The following is a 19,184-nucleotide window of genomic DNA, read 5'->3' as shown; positions in this document are numbered from 1 at the left end:
CCTTTCGGCCATAAAAGGAAAAATTAACAGGATCTAAGGATTAGAACATGGACTTTTTTGGGGGGTGGGGAGGCATTTTTTAGCCTACCACACCCTTCAAGGCCTTTCTCTCATTTCCAACGAACCCACCACTTTAGAAGGCATCCTCTGAGGATGCAATGATCATACATTTACTGAATGAAAAAGAAAAACATGAAGAATCTGAGTAGGGGAAAAGCAAGAAAGAGACTGATTAAATAGGAGGTCCTGCAAATTATCACTTAACTGAACTTCTGGTGATTTTAATGCCATACTTAAAAGCTCAGAGTCAATTTAGAATATCTGGGATTTGAGGATTATGAAGTAGCAATCTGAGAAACTGCATCTACATATTGTTTCTGCAGATGTGATCAATGGTTGTCCAAGTAGGACCTAAGGTGAAGAGTTCAGAGAAGTTGGAACCATTTCAATCTGGAACTTCATCTTCCTAGTTCCCCGACCTGGCTAGTTCATTTTATAGAATTGCTCTCCATTTCTCCAATTTTATTATATCACAGCTTTCTGTGTTCCTGACCATGACGTGGTATGGTAACTCTGCTCAAACTGAAATGCTGCCTTTGGTTCTGAACTATAGAGTCTTCACTAAACTAGCAACAAATATAGGAGCCAACCGCTTGTAAAAATAGGGCCCTTAAGGTCCCTAAAGTTAATTTGAAGCTGACCAGGAGGCACTCATCTATAGCAGGCAAGAGACTCCAGAGGAAACTGGGGTCCCAGCATAAGATTTACTCATTTTCATGGTTGCCTTTAAAATAGGATGCAAAATGTAGCAACACTTGAAAAGATAAATAGATATCTATCTTTTTTATCTATGCCCATTTATAAATATGTAGACCCATTTGCCTTAGCTTATAGTCTTAATACAAGCATGAATAATAAGCATCTACTGCCATCCTTTAGAAAAATGACTCTTTAGTGTAAGGATTCCATAAATCAGCGAGATGCACCTAGCGGTCCTTCTAGAATTAATGATGGGAAGTCAAAAGAGAGACTGTTAAGATGCTCCCAGGGACCCACTTTTCAGTAGTTTGCAAGTTTGCAATTCACTATAGGGTTAGTAGCAATGTAACCTAATCCTTTCTTCTATGAGAATCTGTCAGAACTCCCTCCTTTTGGATTTGTTTCAATTTAAAGAATGATTCAAATTCACTGGTCACATTCAAGGAATGTAGACCACATTCCTCAAGGACTTCACAAATCAAGGGGTCTTGCTTGTGGTGGTGGACACTGAAGGCTGCTTCCCCAAGAGCCAGGGCCTCTCTGCCTTCTTCCGACTCAGCAGAGCCTGACTTCTGCAAATGGTGGGCTTTCCCAACCCCTCCAGTGAAGGTAGCCATGCAATACGGTTACAGCAAATAAGCTGTCTCCTCGCAGCTCCAGGAAACTGAAAGGAACTACTCAGAAAACTATTTCCTCCATGACGGAGGAAGTGAGATGCACAAGCTAAGTTCTATGCGTCCATCCCTTCCTGCCCGTGTGGGCGAGTGATGCGTGAAGCCCTCACAACCACGTTGTCAACATACTGATGATGGCAGCAGGGAGATGGAGGCTGCCTGACCCTTGACAATATCCATGAACACTGAATCTGCCTTGGACTGGCTATGTCTAAACTTGTCTTGTGAAACAATAAAGACACCTGCAACTGAAACAGTTTTAGTTGGCTGCTGTGTTACTCACAGACAAAAATATTTTGGCCAACAAACATTAACACCTGGACCTCAGATAGATGCTCAAGCAGATCCCTGAGATGGCCCTGGGATGGACTGACTAGGTTCACAAACCTTCTATTAATACAACATATCCAAGTGTCTATGCACACACAATGCCCTTTCTTCCCTTCCAACCATAAGATGACTTAGAGTTTTCATCAGATTCTGAAACTGGTTATGACATTGGTGCAAACAGTAGGAGAAATTTAGAGTTCAATCTCAAATCCAGGCCCTGTGCATTCCAGGTTCTCCCCATTGGCTACCACCCCTTTCATTCTCCCTTAACTTCTGACCTCGCCTGGCCCCTCCACGACTTCCTAGCCAGACTGTCCTGTGTCTCCCGAGCCTTCATGGCCTTCCCCTCTCAGTTTTCTTTCATCTCTACTGGATCTATCGTTTAAAGTTTCTAATTGCTCATTCTCTGTGAAGCCTTCCAGGAATGCATCCTGTTCTCAATGGCCTCTCCCATATTTTGGACCATCATAATGAATATCATCTACAGCCTCTATTTATAGCACTCAGTCTCGATTAGTATTAACAAGTTAACTTTGGGCAGAAACATTATCAGTGGTCGCATCAGCAGGAGCCAAAACAACTCTCTGTTTCATGATCAGAGTAGACACCATCCCCAGCCCAGTCAGTCCGCTGCAGATGGCTGTGAGCGGGCACGGAGGAGCCCAGGACTCACAGAGCAGATACCCCAGGGCAAATGAACAATCCCAAAGACCCACTCAAGCCACCTGTGCTTCCCATGATGAAACAGTTGGGGCATGGTCAGTGGTAGTAGATGGAATATAACAAGATTGAATTTGTGGAATGAATTTAATATAGGAGCCATAACAGAGAGAAAATGCCCAAAAGATATGGAGCAAGCCACCTATTTCTATAAGACAAAAAGTAGGAGGTATGTGTTACTTTTTATGATATACACAAAGGCTATTAAATGACTATTGAACTATTTTGCAATTTTCATTGAGATTACATGGGACTTTATGATAAGATAATCCAATATAGGTTAAAAATTGGGTAGCAGTACAACCTAAAACATAACAATAAATCTCACAAACATATAGAACAAAAGCAGGCATAAAAGTAGACATACCAGATGATTACATTTATGCCATAAAGGCAAAGAATATAAAAACTCATAATACTACTCTGTGATGTCAGAAATGAGGTTGTTCTTGAGGGGATTAATGATGGGAAGGGTCTGGGGGGCTTTTGGGATGCTGACTGTATTCTGCTTTTTTGGCCTGGATGCTGATTATAGAATCATGTTTGGTTTTAAAATTCATCAGAATCCAAAAATAGCTTACTCACATGTGTTTATATGTATATATTTAATTTCTATATAATATTTATATTAAATATATAATATATATCCTATATGTATATCCTTCAATAAAATGTTTTGAAATTATTTGTTCCAGAATTTTAAAAAGATAAGGTAAGGGTTGGCAATGTGGTCACAGACATTAAACAGTGACATTTTAATTCCATAAAAATAATCTCTATGTCACATTACTACCCAAAAGACTGACAAGTCTTGTGTTCTGATAACCTGTGCTTGCCCTTAACCCAGAACCTCCCTTCACTGTGACTTTGAATTATGCAAGGCTTTTCATTGATGGACCACCTAAAAGTGTTCTAGTGTTTCCGTCACAAACTACTGTCCACTTGCTCTAATGTGAGTTTCCATAAAAGCCAAGTGTCAGGGACGTTTTCATGCAAATCTGATCCTGCTGGAGCTTCCGACTCCCACATGAGTGATTGTGGCACTGGAGAAGGTCACAGCGTTTTCATCAGAATGCGAGAACTGTAGCTGCTAACAAAAGGCGTACGCTGTGCATGGCCTATTGTAGACAGACACATATTTAATATCTGAAAATAAAAAATGTAACGTCGAGCCTATTATTCCAAAGAGAAGAAACTTAGAAAAGAGCATAGACCAGCAAGGGAGACATGAATGACAAAATTGAAAAGGACACATTCTCATTTGGTAAATCCCTTTGGAACCAAGATCGCCTTAAACACTTTAATTTGATTTCTAAAACGTAAATTGTGCATAACTGGTGATAATTAGACTGCACTTCAGGACAAGATGCCTTGTTCAGAGTGATTACCATGAGCCCCTTCCAGGTCTGCGTCATCAAAAGGACACTCCACCACGTGCGTGAGATTCTTCTCACCAGGGTGGCAAGGGGGCCCCTGGGTACCAGGAACCATTTTCACAAAATGACTGAATCAAGTGGGTTCAGAATGGATTTTCTAATTAAGTAGAAAGAAAGTACTGTACTCTGAGTCTCAATAAACCAGAATACAAGACTGGTAATACTTGAAAAATACTATTTTTTTTAAAAAAAGCACATATTACAATTTCTAACTAAAGCTACCAAAATGGAAGCAATGTTGGGTACGAATGCACTCAACACTGTGTGCAAACATATCCAAAGTGTGACTGTTACGACTTGGATTCTCCACTGTTGAAGACTGATTCTCATCTTTCACTTTGACTGGTGGAAGCCGCTCCTGCCTTGGTGAGGATCTCAGTCCTCTAGGTCAGCATTTCCACTATCTACACAACTCAACAGGCCTCCACCACACCCTGCCTTTGACTTTTATTTTTGCTTAATGATAACACTACTGTGGAATTCTCCTTGCACATGTATTGTCTTTACATAGACTCATGGGAAACACTGGCATCTTCCCTTTCCACATTCTGTCTGGCACTTAGCACGGAGTTCTCAGCTCCTAGCTGGTATCATTCATGCTGGCTCTGTTGGCAGGCATTCTCAGTCGAGGTGACGCTGCTCTGTACATTAGTGAATTCGAGGCCGCTCTGGAGCTAGTGGCAGGTTGAATGATTTGATACCTCCTCGGCCTGATGGAATTTTATGCCAAAACACAAGCCATTGCTGTATTGCAGGAGAGTGGATGCAGTCAGGCCTCGATGTGGGAGCAGCGGTGCAACATTCACTGTGCAGCCCTGTGGGAGAGGCCTACACCTTGGACACCCAGTCCCAGGGCAGCGCAGCCCTGAGAAACAAACAGCACCCACGAAAGCCCAGCAGAACCAAAAGGTGAAGCAAGGCTCAGCTGTGTGTGTATTGTGATGGAAAAAGAAAAGCAAAGTCCTCTCTTCAAAGCCTTCTCTGCAATCCAGCCATTCACTAGAGACCCTCCAGGAGCAGTTGCCCCTGACAACTGGCCCTCAGCGTGGAGGGAGAAGGGTTCCCAGCGACTGCATCCTCTGTTTACTGTGGAGGAGAGGCTGCTGTGGTTGTATCGGCTGCAAAAGAACCGAATGCAGATGCTGGCAGGGTCGGTTGCTGCACTGGAGGGAGGAGGCCTGCCACCACTCCCTGGGAGTGGAGAAGATGCAGGGCTACTGCTTGCCAGGCCTGAAGTTGAGCTTGGAGGACAGGGTCCCAGGACCCGGTTCTCAACCCGCTTTGCTGCTGTGGACATTTCTGTGTAAGAAGCTCCAGGCAGCCATTTAATTCCACTCTATTTATTTATTTATTTAGTGAGACAGAGTCTTGCTCTGTCGCCCAGGCTGGAGTGCAGTGGCACGATCTTGGCTCACTGCAACCTCTGCCTCCTGGGTTCAAGACATTCTCCTGCCTCAGCCTCCTGAGTAGTTGGGATTACAGGCACCTGCCACCAAGCCCAGCTAATTTTTGTATTTTTAGTATAGGTGGGGTTTTACTACGTTGGCCAGGCTGGTCTTGATCTCCTGACCTCGTGATCCGCCCAGCTCGCCCTCCCAAAGTGCTGAGATTACAGGCGTGAGCCACCGTGCCCAGCCTTATTCCACTCTTGAGTGACACTCGTGACAGCCCTCGGACCTGGGTGACATGAATGTTCACATGCACCTTGGAAGGTGGGAGTAACTGCAAACCACTAGACACCACTGCTTTCTAAGTCCCAGAGGGAGTGCCAGGCAACCATGAGACCGAGTCTGCAGTAATCACATTCTTACACAAAGCGCAATTCTGCTCAAAGAAAAGCAGAGGCAGGGACACATGCTCCACAGACCCTGAGGAAAACTTGAGTTCCTCTATATTACTTAGAAATAGGTAGTGGTTCAAGTCCCCAGCCATGTGAGATCATCAGCACCACCACCATAAAACAAAATGAGGATTGACTTTGCAGTTCCTCCCCCAACCCCTCTAAACCCTGGTCATCTGATTTCAACAGGTGAAAGGATCTGTTTCCTGGGCACTGAAGCACTGGATTGAATCCTCAGCCTCAGTGTTCCAGGTAACTGTGGTCCATTCACGAAGCTCGCTCACGCAGGAGACTGCAACACTGTCACTCCCAGAACTGCTACTGAAGCCTCTTTGGGGTTAGACAAGTTTTTAAGGCAATTTAGTATGCCTGGCACTTTTGTGGCTAGGTTACACTTTTCTTCCCCCAACAGCTTTCTCATCTTTTTATTAAACTCACAGCTTCATGGAGATGAAATTCACATGTCATAAAGTTCATCTTTTTAATGTATACAATTCAGTATTTTTAAAATATATAATATTAACAGAGTCATACATCTATCACCACTATCAAATTCCAGAATAATTTCTTCATCCCCCTTCAAAGAAATTTCATACCTGTTAGCAATCATTTCATTTTCTCCCCGCCTCTAGCTTCTGGCAGCTACAAATCTATTTTCTATCTCTAGGGATCTGCCTATTCTGAAATCATACAGTATGTGGCCTTTTATGCCAGCCTTCCTTCACTTAGCATGACGTTTCCAGGGTTACTTCATGTTACAGCATGGATCAGTTCTTCATTCCTTTTTATAGTGGAGGAGTATTGTGAATGGGAGTTCACTCATGATTTGGCTCTCTGTTTGTCTGTTACTGGTGTATAAGAATGCTTGTGATTTTCGCACATTGATTTTGTATCCTGAGACTTTGCTGAAGTTGCTTATCAGCTTAAGGAGATTTGGGGCTGAGACAATGGGGTATATACAATCATGTCATCTGCAAACAGGGACAATTTGACTTCTTCTTTTCCTAACTGAATACCCTTGATTTCTTTCTCTTGCCTGATTGCCCTAGCCAGAACTTCCAACACTATGTTGAATACGAGTGGTGAGAGAGGGCATCCCTGTCTTGTGCCAGTTTTCAAAGGGAATGCTTCCAGTTTTTGCCCATTCAGTATGATATTGACTGTGGGTTTGTCATAAATAGCTCTTATTATTTTGAGATATGTTCCATCAATACCGAATTTATTGAGAGTTTTTACATGAAGGGCTGTTGAATTTTGTCAAAGGCCTTTTCTGCATCTATTGAGATAATCATGTAGTTTTTGTCTTTGGTTCTGTTTATATGCTGGATTACGTTTATTGATTTGTGTATGTTGAACCAGCCTTGAATCCCAGGGATGAAGCCCACTTGATCATGGTGGATAAGCTTTTTGATGTGCTGCTGGATTCGGTTTGCCAGTATTTTATTGAGGATTTTAGCATCAATGTTCATCAGGGATATTGGTCTAAAATTCTCTTTTTTTGTTGTATCTCTGCCAAGCTTTGGTATCAGAATGACGTTGGCTTCATAAAATGAGTTAGGGAGGATTCCCTCTTTTTCTATTGATTGGAATAGTTTCAGAAGGAATGGTACCAGCTTCTTCTTGTACCTCTGGTAGAATTCGGCTGTGAATCTGTCTGGTCCTGGACTTCTTTTGGTTGGTAGGCTATTAATTATTGTCTCAATTTCAGAGCCTGCTATTGGTCTCTTCAGGGATTCAACTTCTTCCTGGTTTAGTCTTGGGAGAGTCTAGTTTATTTGCATAGAGCTGTGAATCAATATCGTGAAAATGGCCATACTGTCCAAGGTTATTTATAGATTCAATGCCATCCACATTAAGCTACCAATGACTTTCTTCACAGAATTGGAAAAAACTCCTTTAAAGTTCATATGGAACCAAAAAAGAGCCCGCATTGCCAAGACAATCCTAAGTCAAAAGAACAAAGCTGGAGGCATCATGCTACCTGACTTCAAACTATACTACAAGGCTACAGTAACCAAAACAGCATGATTCTGGTACCAAAACAGAGATATAGACCAATGGAACAGAACACAGCCCTCAGAAATAATACCACACATCTACAGCCATCTGATTTTTGACAAACCTGACAAAAACAAGAAATGGGGAAAGGATTTCCTATTTAATAAATGGTGCTGGGAAAATTGGCTAGCCATAAGTAGAAAGCTGAAACTGGATCCTTTCCTTACTCCTTATACGAAAGTTAATTCAAGATGGATTAGAGACTTAAATGTTAGACCTAATACCATAAAAACCCTAGAAGAAAACCTAGGTAATACCATTCAGGACATAGGCATGTGCAAGGACTTCATGCCTAAAATGCCAAAAGCAATGGCAACAAAAGCCAAAATTGACAAATGGGATCTAAAGAAACTAAAGAGCTTCTGTACAGTAAAAGAAACTACCATCAGAGTGAACAGGCAACCTACAGAATGGGAGAAAATTTTTGCAATCTACTCATCTGACAAAGGGCAAGCTATTCTCTTGCCTCTGCCTCCCGAGTAGTTGGGACTACAGGCACGTGTTACCATGCCTGGCTAGTTTTGTTTTGTTTTGTTTTGTTTTTAGTAGAGATGGGGTTTCACTGTGTTAGCCAGTATGGTCTCAATCTCCTGACCTTGTGATCTACCCACCTCAGCCTCCCAAAGTGCTCGGATTGCAGGCGTGAGCCACTGCACCCGGCCACATCACATTTATTTATCCATTCTCTGGGAGATGAATATTTGGCTTGTTTTCACTTTTTTGGTTATTATGAATAATGCTGTTATGAACTTCATATACTAGTTTCTATATTAATGTATGTTTCCAGTTTTCCTGAGTCTATACTTAGGAGTAGAATTACTAGGCAAGATGGTAACTCTGTGTTTAACTTTTAGGAGAACTACTGAACTATTTTCCACGAGGCCACACAATTTATCTTTCTACTAGTAATGTAAGAAGGTTCCCATTTCTCTATATCCTGGGAATACTTATTATTTTCCATTTTTTGTTTGTGTTTGGTTCTTATAATCATCCTAGTGAGTGTGAAGTGGTATTTCACTGTGATTTGATTTTCATGCATCCTGAGGCTGAATGATGTTGAGCATGTTTTCATATGCTTTTTGGCCATTTGTCTTTCTTTGGAGAAATGTCTCTTTAAATCCTTTGCCTATTTTTAAATTGAATTATTTGTTTTTTTGTGTGTTTGTTTTGAGTAGTAAGAGTTGTTTATATATTCTGGATACTAGACCTTTACTAGATACATGATTTGCAAATGATTTCTCCTATTCTGTGGGTTGTCTTTTCACTTTCTTGACAGCGTTTTTGATACACAACATGTTTTAGGTTTGATGAAGTCCAATTTATCTATTTTTATTTGATTGCTTGCACTTTTGTTGTCACATGTAAGAAACCCTTGCCTAATTCAAAGTCACAAAGATTTATCCCTATGTTTTCTTCTAAAAGTTTTATAGCTTTAGCTCTTATATTTGGGTCTTTGGTCCACATTGAGTTCATCATTGTATATCGTATGAGTTGGGGGTCCAACCTCACTCTTTTGCATGTGAATATCTAGTTGTACCACCACAATTTGGTGGAAAGACTATTCTTTTCTCATTGAATGGTCTTGGTTCCCTTGTCAAAATGTAATTGACTATACATGTATAGCTTTATTTTTGAACTCTGAATTCTATTCCATTGATCTATATGTCTATACCTATGCTAGTACCATATTGTTTTGATTTCTTTAGCTTTACAGTAAGTTTTAAAATCAGGAGGTGTAAGTCTTTGAATTATTCTTTTTTGAGATTGCTCTGACTATTCTGAGTCATTTGCATTTTTGTATGGATTTCAGAATCAACTCGTAGTTTCTTTAAGAAAGAAAGAGGGATTTTGGTAGAGATTGGGTTGAATCTGCACATCAATTTCGGGAGTATTGTCATGTTAATGATATGAAGTCTTTCAATCAATTTATATAAGATATCCTTCCTTTTACTTAGGTTTTAATTTCTTTCCATTTTGTTTTGTAGTTTTAGTACACAAATCTTATACTTCTTTATTTATTTTGTTAAATTTATTCTTAAGTATCTTATTCTGTTTTAAACTATTTTAAGTGGAATCATTTTCTTAATTTTATTTTGGGATTGTTCATAGTTAGTGGCTAAAAATACAAATGATTTTTGCGTTTTGGTCTGAAATCTTCCTTCCTGCTGAACTCATTTATTATTACAATAGGTTTTTTTGTGGATTCCTTCAGATTTTCTATATACAACGTTATGTCTTCTATGAATAGAGACAGGTTTACTTCTTTCTTTCCTATCTGGATGTCCTGGGGTGTTTTTTTCCCTACCTAATAGCTCTGGCTAGACCCTCCAATATAATGTTAAATAGCCATGCTGGGAATGAACATCCTTTTCTACCATCTCCTGGTCTTAGGGGGAATGATTTGAGTCTTCTGCTGCTCAGTATGATATTAGCTATTGGGTTTTTCATAGATTCTTGTTAAGTTGAAGATATTTCTTTCTTTTCCTAGCTTGTTGAGTCTTTTGTCAGGAAAGGGTTTTTGGATTTTGTCACATGCTTATTATGTGTCTGTTCAGACGATTATGTGCTTTTTGCCCTTTATTCTATTCATGCAGGTATAATATATTGGTTGATTTTCATACAAGTCAATTTGTTTTTCCTGGAATAAATCCCATTTGGTCATGATATATAATCTTTCTACATGTAGTTAGATTCAGTTTGCTACTATTTTGTTGAAGGGTTTTACATCTATTTTCACAAGGGCTATTGGTCTGTAGTTTTCTTGTAATATCTTTATCTAGTTTGGTATCAGGGTACAGACTGCCCTTTTCTCATTTAGGTTTTGGGGTAATAGTTTAAGCCTGGATTATAATTTGCCCACATTTGTTGTACCTGTGGGAAAAGGTTTTACCTTATAATATCTACTTTTTCTTCATCTTAGGGTCTAATGCTTGTGTATCTCTTTACTGAGGACTGAAACTTTTTTGCCCACACAAATAGGCATCTAATATGATAAAAAGAATGGATGAAACAGTTGCATACTGTTTTATCTATGGCCACAATGTTTTCCTTTTTTTTTTTTTTTTTTTTTTTTTTGAGACGGAGTCTCGCTCTGTCACCCAGGCTGGAGTGCAGTGGCCGGATCTCAGCTCACTGCAAGCTCCGCCTCCCGGGTTCCCGCCATTCTCCTGCCTCAGCCTCCCCAGTAGCTGGGACTACAGACGCCCGCCACCTCGCCAGGCTAGTTTTTTGTATTTTTTTGGTAGAGACGGGGTTTCACAGTGTTAGCCAGGATGGTCTCGATCTCCTGACCTCGTGATGCACCTGTCTCGGCCTCCCAAAGCGCTGGGATTACAGGCTTGAGCCACCGCGCCCGGCGCCACAATGTTTTCCTATGATAATTCCTGTATTATTATTATTATTATTATTATTATTATTATTATTAGATGGAGTCTCGCTCTGTTGCCCAGGCTGGAGTGCAAAGGGGCAATCTTGGCTCACTGCGACCTCTGCCTCCCGGGTTCAAGCGATTCTCCTGCCTCAGCCTCCTGAGTAGCTGGGATTACAGGTACCTGCCACCACGCCGGCTAATTTTTGTATTTTTAGTAGAGACGGGGTTTCACCATGTTGGCCAGGATGGTCTCAAACTCCTGACGTCAGGCAATCCACCCTCCTTAGCCTCCCAAAGTACTGGGATTACAGCCATGAACCACCACGTCCGACCCTATATTACTATTTTATAGGCAAAGGCTTTCTTCTGTCCCTAATCCTACCACTCTCTGGCTACTAAATTCCTACCATTACTCCATTAAGACCACTTTACATATTACCTTCTCCATGAACTTTCTTTTGAAAGATTTCTCTTTCTCCTCTCAACTCCAATAGCACTTTTCTTTGGCTTACTCAATAGTGCATGTATGTATCTGTATTTGTTGTAGGTTTCTTCTGTGGGTTTCAGTGTCTTTTCTCCCCTGAGAGATTTATGACACTGGTTTATACTTTATGTAGTCTTCAGTAGTACCTATTTAGCACCTTCTCCTGAGTTCACACTCAACATATGTTGTTTTAATAATTTTCTTAATTCACCCTTGATATAATATCCAGGAATTCTATGAAATATATAAAATCATTTATGCCACTGTCTTTAAGTTGATCAAGCATGAATGAGTATAAGTAATTTTAATATATGCCAAGCATTTCCATGTAGTAAACACCTTTATAAACAAATCCAAAACACATAAAATGAATTTTTAAAATGGAAACCATATTATATCATATGGCATAGCGAGAATTAGAACTTGGGAAAAATAAATTATGTAATAGGTGGTTACTTAGATAAAAATTGCAAGGTAAAATTATGCTCTTTTTCTCTGACAGCGACTTGCTTTTCCAAGAATGAATGCAGTACCTGGTGTCAGAAGTATGACCGAGGTGACGATCAAGGAGCAGATGACCAGAATGACAAGCAGTGCAATCGCTATTCCTTTCCAATTCCTCTGTGGAGGGTTACTCCCCACCAGTTCCTAAAAAGAGCAACAACAAAGAAAATCCCAGTGAGTGAAATAAGGAAATAAAATAAGCCAAATAGACATATTTCATTTAAATTAATAACCAAGACACAAAACAGTGAAAGAGGCATCTTCCCACCCTTGAAGCTACTATTAGTTCCCTTCTGTACCCTTCTGCCTTCAGTGCCCCAAAGCCTTGGGCTGTCATTTTCCTGTACGATAGCTAAATGTTACCTCAAGAAAGAATCTGATATTATTATGTTTACAGCTTTTGTGCAAACCTAATGCTCCTCCTTCCAATAAACCAGACTCTATAGTATAGGGTCATCTTGGAACTTTCCTTCTCCACAGCTAAACTCCATACCCTCATTGAATCCAATCCAACTAGGATTAAACTGTTCAGCTCCAAGTCCTCTGTCACCTTTCCCTTTTTTTACATACATGTGATCAACTTCTATTTCAGGGTACCAAATTTAAATATTTATTTAGCACATGCTATGTGCCAATTTTCACCAACTTCTGCCCATCGCACTGCCTTCAGGCTTTTATTTTTTCTATATAAACTCCTCATTCAAGGTTTCAAGATTTTCCTGGTCTCTCTTCACTGGGCAACTCACCTATCCTTATTCTATGTTTCAGTCCATTGCAGAGAACCTCTTGCAGTGCAGCAAGAGTGGCAGGTGAGAGAGGGACTCTGGAGACACTGCTAAGGGATACTAAGGACTAAATAAGTCTAGGAAATTCATCATGCATATTGGCTGCTGCGACCAAGTTTTCAGATCGCTGCAAATTAGAGGAATCATATAAATTTTAGTTGAAACTGTGATTCTTTGAGAGACAAAAAGGATCATATGAAAGCTTAATAATAATAAATATAATAGTTATATATAGATGATTATTATTAATTACACAGGAGTAAATAAGGACAGGTGCTCACACTGCAAAGGGACCACTTCTGCCCATTCATAGTCTGGAGAATACCCTCTTATAGTGTACATAATTGCAACTCAGTAACCAAGCCAAAATGAGGTAGAATGAAGACGGTCTCAAAAAGTAGACAATGCAATGTATAAATATATTTTCATCAGAGATTAAAAGTTCATTAGAATGTATCAAATTGCTACAAACTAAAATAGACAATATGCAATATCATCCAAATATTTAATATTGGCTATATTGGCTATTAAATCAAGAAAAATTCACAGGGCCATTATAGGCTTAGTAGGAAAGAGTTCTACAGTAGTTTAGAATTTCTACAAGTCTTCATATTTGCCATCTATAACTTAATTCATCTATCAGAGAGTAGCTTTTTAGAACTTAAAAAGTAAGACTATCCAAGAGCAACAAAATAGCTACAGAAAGTTACACTGATTCAATCTCATTTCCTAGTAGGTAGTATTTTCTTTGGGAGAAAATCACTGGCCAGGGCCAAGGATAAGTAATTAGATCTTGCTAATTCAGCAGCTTTTCATTTCACCCGAATTCAGAAAGAAAATAAGCCCTTTTTGTCAAGTCTGTGACCAGCAAGAATCTTTCAGTGGTACTATTCATACAAGCAACCTAGTGCACGCAATTTTTCACAGCCCAGTTGACATTCCTCAAACACTGTTAAGATGAAATTCCAAGGAAACCATTAAAAACAGAATGTCAAGATCAAATCTGATTCATGAACCAGAATGATAAAATTAATGTTATCTTCATTAACTCAAATAATTGATATGTTTTGAGTATTGTTTCTATTTCATTTTTAATTTTTTTAAAATTTTTTCCAGCCCAGGCTGGAGTGCAGTGGTGTGATTGTTGCTCACTGCACCCTCGACCTCCTGGGCTCACATGATCTTTCTGCCCAGCCTCCCAAGCAGCTGGGACTACAGGGGTGTGCCACCAAGCCTGGCGAATTTTTATTTATTTTATTTTTTGTAGAGGTAAGGTCTCACTATGTTGCCTAGGCTAGTCAAACTCCTGGGCTCAAGCAATCCTCCGGCCTCAGCCTCCCAAAGAGCTGGGATTACAGGCATGAGCCACTGAGCCTGACCTGAATATTGTTTCTCATAAGAGTAATCTAGACTTCTAAATTCTGTTTTAAACACATTTATTATATAATAGATGCATTGGTCAAAGTCCATATGCAAATAAAACAAAACAAAAAACCCTAGGACTTTGGATTTGCATCAATTACTTGACCAGCCAATAATGTGACTGATTTACTTACAAAAGTTCATTGGAACGACTGTTGCAGTGGTAAGCCCCTCCCTGGCCCAAACACACTCATGATCTGACAGTGGCTGGATATTGTTACAGATCATGACATAGAGAATATTATTTAGAAAGATGTTTTAGAAATAAGATATTTGTAAGACATATGACATGAAGTAAAGTTGAAGGAAGTGTTTAGCCTCAAATATCAAATACTTGAAAGTCCTCACTCATTTGAAGGCATATCACATGGACTGGGGAGCATGTTCCAGAAAGCAGAGTTAGAACCAAAAGGAAATTTAACACAGGCGAATTGTGCAACAGAGAAACTTCAGAATGTCTAGCCATTGGTACTGCCTGATAATAGAAAGAGCTGCTTCACCCAGAAGTGAGCAGGGTAAATGGCCATCTCATGGAAATCCTGGAGGACTGATCCTTCAGGTAGGAAGTCAGAAATAGATGACATTAATAAGGAGGAACACAGCGGAAGTTCTATGGACATATATAAGATAGAGATGAAAGATACAAAACTGTAGAAGCTGGTACTGTAGGTAAAGAAATGAATGAGAGTAAGGACACTTCATGAAAAGGGGGCAAAGACTATGCTTCTTCCATGCCCACTGGACTAAGATAAGATTTTGCACAGAAAACCAATCTGGTGTACATTATTGAATGAAAAAATGCACAGTAAGATGACCCATAGGCATCGATGCCTATCCTACTCGACTGGAGTGATTCTGGATCATATGCATCGTTTCTTAGGTACAGATGCATCACATTGTCTTTCAGGCAGCACTGTTGCATTAAAACCCACAGGGATAAAGATATTCTTTACTAAATTCCATTTTTATTTGCCAAATTTTGTTTTTCAGGGTGCAGGAAATTTTCTATTACTACACAAGCAACATTGTAACAACAATAACGGGAAACAAATTAAAGAGGAAAAAAGTGATGAAAAACCTTGTTAATCACCTTGCTCTCTCCAAAAAATTGACTTTTTAAGGCTTTTTCATATTCATTTCTATTTCTGGGCTATATACACATTTAACTTTTAAATAGGTACAACCACAGCATAGATATAATTTTCAAGTTAGAATGCAGGCTAATATGTGTTTCTCTGAATATCTAATTTGGCTTCCCAAATTCAGACTTCCTCCCAACTTGCAGGAGTTGAACTGTTAAAACTTTGAGTCGGATTGACTCTGCTTTCCGTGAAAGTCAAGAGAACTCCCTAGGTTATCCCCTGGCACACTGAGTTTCGGTAGGTGCGTTTCTCAGTAGAATTAGATAGGTTTTGACTAGCATGGTGAAAGCGAGGCTATAACATATTCCCTATTCTGTGACAACCTGCATACTTTGGAGGTCCATTAAAATGGAAAAGCATGTTCACAATTAACCATTTTCTTTAAGAAGAATAAGTCTTCTACCCAGTGATCCATATCCATCCATCCATCCATCCATCCACCCACCCACCCACCCACACCATCCATCCATCCACATTCATCCACCTATCCATCCATCCATTCACCCATCCATCCATTCATCCATCCATCCATCCACATTCATCCACCTATCCATCCATCCATTTACCCACCCATGCACTCATCCATCCATCCATCCATCCATCCATCTATTCATCCACATCCATTCACCCATCCATCCATTCATCCATCCATCCATCCACATTCATCCACCTATCCATCCATCCATTCACCCATCCATCCACTCATCCATCTATCCATCCATCTATTCATCCACATCCATTCACCCATCCATCCACTCATCCATCCATCTATTCATCCACTTCCATTCACCCATCCATCCATTCATCCATCCATCCATCCACATTCATCCACCTATCCATCCATCCATTTACCCATCCATCCACTCATCCATCCATCCATCCATCCCTCTATTCATCCACATTCATTCACCCATCCATCCATTCATCCATCCGTCCATCTATTCATCCACAACCATCCATTCATCCATCTATCTATTCATCCAAATCCATCCATCCATTCCCCCATTCATCCATCTATTCATCCATATGCATTCACCCATTCACTCATCATCCATCCATCCGTATATCTGTCAATCCACATCCATCCATCCAACACATATTTATCTTACTATGCCAGGTTAGGTTTTGAGAACCTTGAATACAGGAATGAATAAAACAGACACTGACACTCTTATCAACCGAAATTGAATGGCTTTCATTTTTTTTTCATATTTTTTTCTTGTAATCAAGGGCAGGAATGGGGGAAGGGTCAAACAATAAGCAGATCAGCTCATGAAGAGAAGAGAAAAGCAGGACAATGAGCTCTGAGAGCTGTTTGCATCAGAGAGATCTCTAGCAAAGTGACATCTGAATAGAACTGAAGGAATCTGCAGAGCTGACATCTGAGAAGACAATCCAGATAGAGGGAGGGGCAGGTGCCTGGCCTGTGAGACAGCATAGGCTTCAGTGGAGACAGCAAGGAAGCAGTGGCCAGAGTGGGAGAGAAAGGTGACTGTTCTGAGAGAGGAGTTTGGGGGCAGTAAGGGTCCAGGGAGTGCAGAGTTTGAGGGCCAGGTGCAGGCTTCCACTTACCTCTGAGTGAAAGGGGTGTGAGCACAGCAGTGTGTAAATAAGGCTCCCACTAAGGAAGGTGGCCAGGGGAGCTGCTTAGAGGAAACACCTGCAGAAGCCAGGGTAAGAACAGGAGCGGCCAACAAGGCAAAGGGGTAACGGAGGTCTGTCCTGGGTGGCAGTGGTGGTTGTGGTGGGAAGTAGCTGAATTCTGGGCATACAACAGAAAGATATTAGCCAACAGTGTTATTCTGAGAAGGTCATACAGACCTAGGTGTCAGGATATATTTATGTATCCCTTTTGCATGTAGAGCCCTCTCTGAGGCTCTAGCCTTCTGTTTCCAAGAAAAAAACACCCTTTGCACCTGTGACATGGCAAGTCTGTCCTCTTTCTACCTCTAAGCCAAATCTAAGTTCTACCCCACTCCGCTCATACCTTATTGTTCCTGGAGCAAGCCGTTCCCTTCCATGCCCCCTTTCCTCAACACGCCCTACAACTTTTCTGTTTCCTGGAATTTCCCTTCATCTTCATTTTGCCAGGCAAATCCCCTTGCAGTCCTTACTTATCAGCTCAAATATCACCTGTGACACTGTAGGAAGTCTTGCCTGGTTTCCCCGGCATTATTCTTCCCCCTGGACGCGATCACAACACTCTGTGAGTGCCTTTCTGTAACACTGTTCCACTGTTAATTTATCCATTTAATATATATTACCTTAATACATGTATTCATATATTATCATCACGCATGTGTCATTGCTAGGGGGCGAATTACTTAAGGACACAGTTATCTTCCTGTGTTCAACGTCTCAATGCCTGGTACGAAACCTGGGACAACACAGTACACAGAGACTGTGCGTGGGGTGGATGAACGGACGGATAAATGCCTTTACAAGTAACGAAGGTGATCACTGATGGATGCAGAAAGCAAAGGGTTAATGCAAGCCCAGGTGCGTGAATGAGGCCATAAGCAGCAATGGGTCCTGCAAGATGTAATGCAAACTGACACGCGTCGGTGGCAAACCTGTCCTTCGTGACATCACTGCTGCTCTCACTTATTTTTAACTCAGGCAAAAATAAAACAAACAATGAACTAAAACCAAGCTATACGTTTTCATTTGACACATCAAATCCACCTTTATCCAATGTTATTATCTTCGTAACTTGTGATTACAGCTTGATTTTTGTGTGTGCTAATTGTATATCTGAAGTGCAAGAAGCACAGATGAAGATAATAATTACAGACACCGCAATGTCTATAAACTGATTCAGGGAGGGCCCGAATGCAGGCTGCTTTAATTTTCTCCCCAGCGACAGCCGGTAGAACCCATGCTTCTTCATCAGGGAATGCATTCCTGTTCTCTCCTCTCTGTGTCAAAATCTGACACATCTCGTCTTGGCCTGAGCTTCGTATCTCTCATGAATTTGCCTTGCTACCTTTATCAGACTTTGTGCCTTATGAAGCGGAGAAGATTCAAATGAGAACTCTAAGGTGGAGATGATTTTTGAATGCTGCAAGGAGGAAAGGAGTGGGAGACAAAAGGAACTGATTGCTTAGGTGTTATGACGATGAAATGTAAATGTATTTGAAAGCACACTATAATTTATCAAAATTATAGAAACATAAGATACTAATTTACTATTTATTGCTATCACCACTAAGTAATGTTTTAGCAACATATGATACGTAATAGAGAAGGAACTCGAAAGTGCATTAAATTTCCTACTCTTGATAAAGAAAGTGAAGGGGCTAGAGTGGTCACATTCCGAAACCTGTGATCCTTCAGATTCTTGTTGCATCCTGAGCTTTAATGAGGGGAAATCAGAAATTCAATTTGTGTTGGGTCCTCAAAGCAGACTGATCCAGGCTATTGGATCCATAATTGTGACTCCACAATAAAGTGAAGCATTCCTCAAGCAGCCAGTAGCCACCGTGGATGCTCCAGGCACACATCCCATGACGTGCTTGTTTCATGTAATGTAAGTCTTGCCTTATGCAGCAAAAGGGACAGAAGAAGTCACCTCCAGCAGAAGTGAGATTGGAGGATGATTTCACGATCAACCAAAGCCTCTTCCTAAAGACACACCCTTGCAGGAGAAGACTGGAGCAA

At 40.6% G+C, this 19,184-nt stretch overlaps 1 protein-coding gene across 5 annotated transcripts in view; it reads right to left on the bottom strand.

The window, feature by feature from the left end:
- The window catches only part of DPP6 (dipeptidyl peptidase like 6), a 1,156,796-nt gene that overhangs the window by 446,539 nt on the left and 691,073 nt on the right, over positions 1 to 19,184 (bottom strand). For all 5 annotated transcript variants that reach the window (XM_073009533.1, XM_073009535.1, XM_073009532.1 and 2 more), the window contains exon 2: positions 12,205 to 12,319. In XM_073009533.1, coding sequence (XP_072865634.1) covers positions 12,205 to 12,319 — 115 coding nt within the window. The remainder of the gene's footprint in view (positions 1 to 12,204; positions 12,320 to 19,184) is intronic.

Source organism: Chlorocebus sabaeus, chromosome 21 (genome assembly GCF_047675955.1).
Source record: "Chlorocebus sabaeus isolate Y175 chromosome 21, mChlSab1.0.hap1, whole genome shotgun sequence".
NCBI classification, from domain to species: Eukaryota; Metazoa; Chordata; class Mammalia; order Primates; family Cercopithecidae; genus Chlorocebus; species Chlorocebus sabaeus.
Note: the sequence above shows the minus strand (reverse complement) of the source record. Positions and strands in the feature narration are given on the sequence as shown.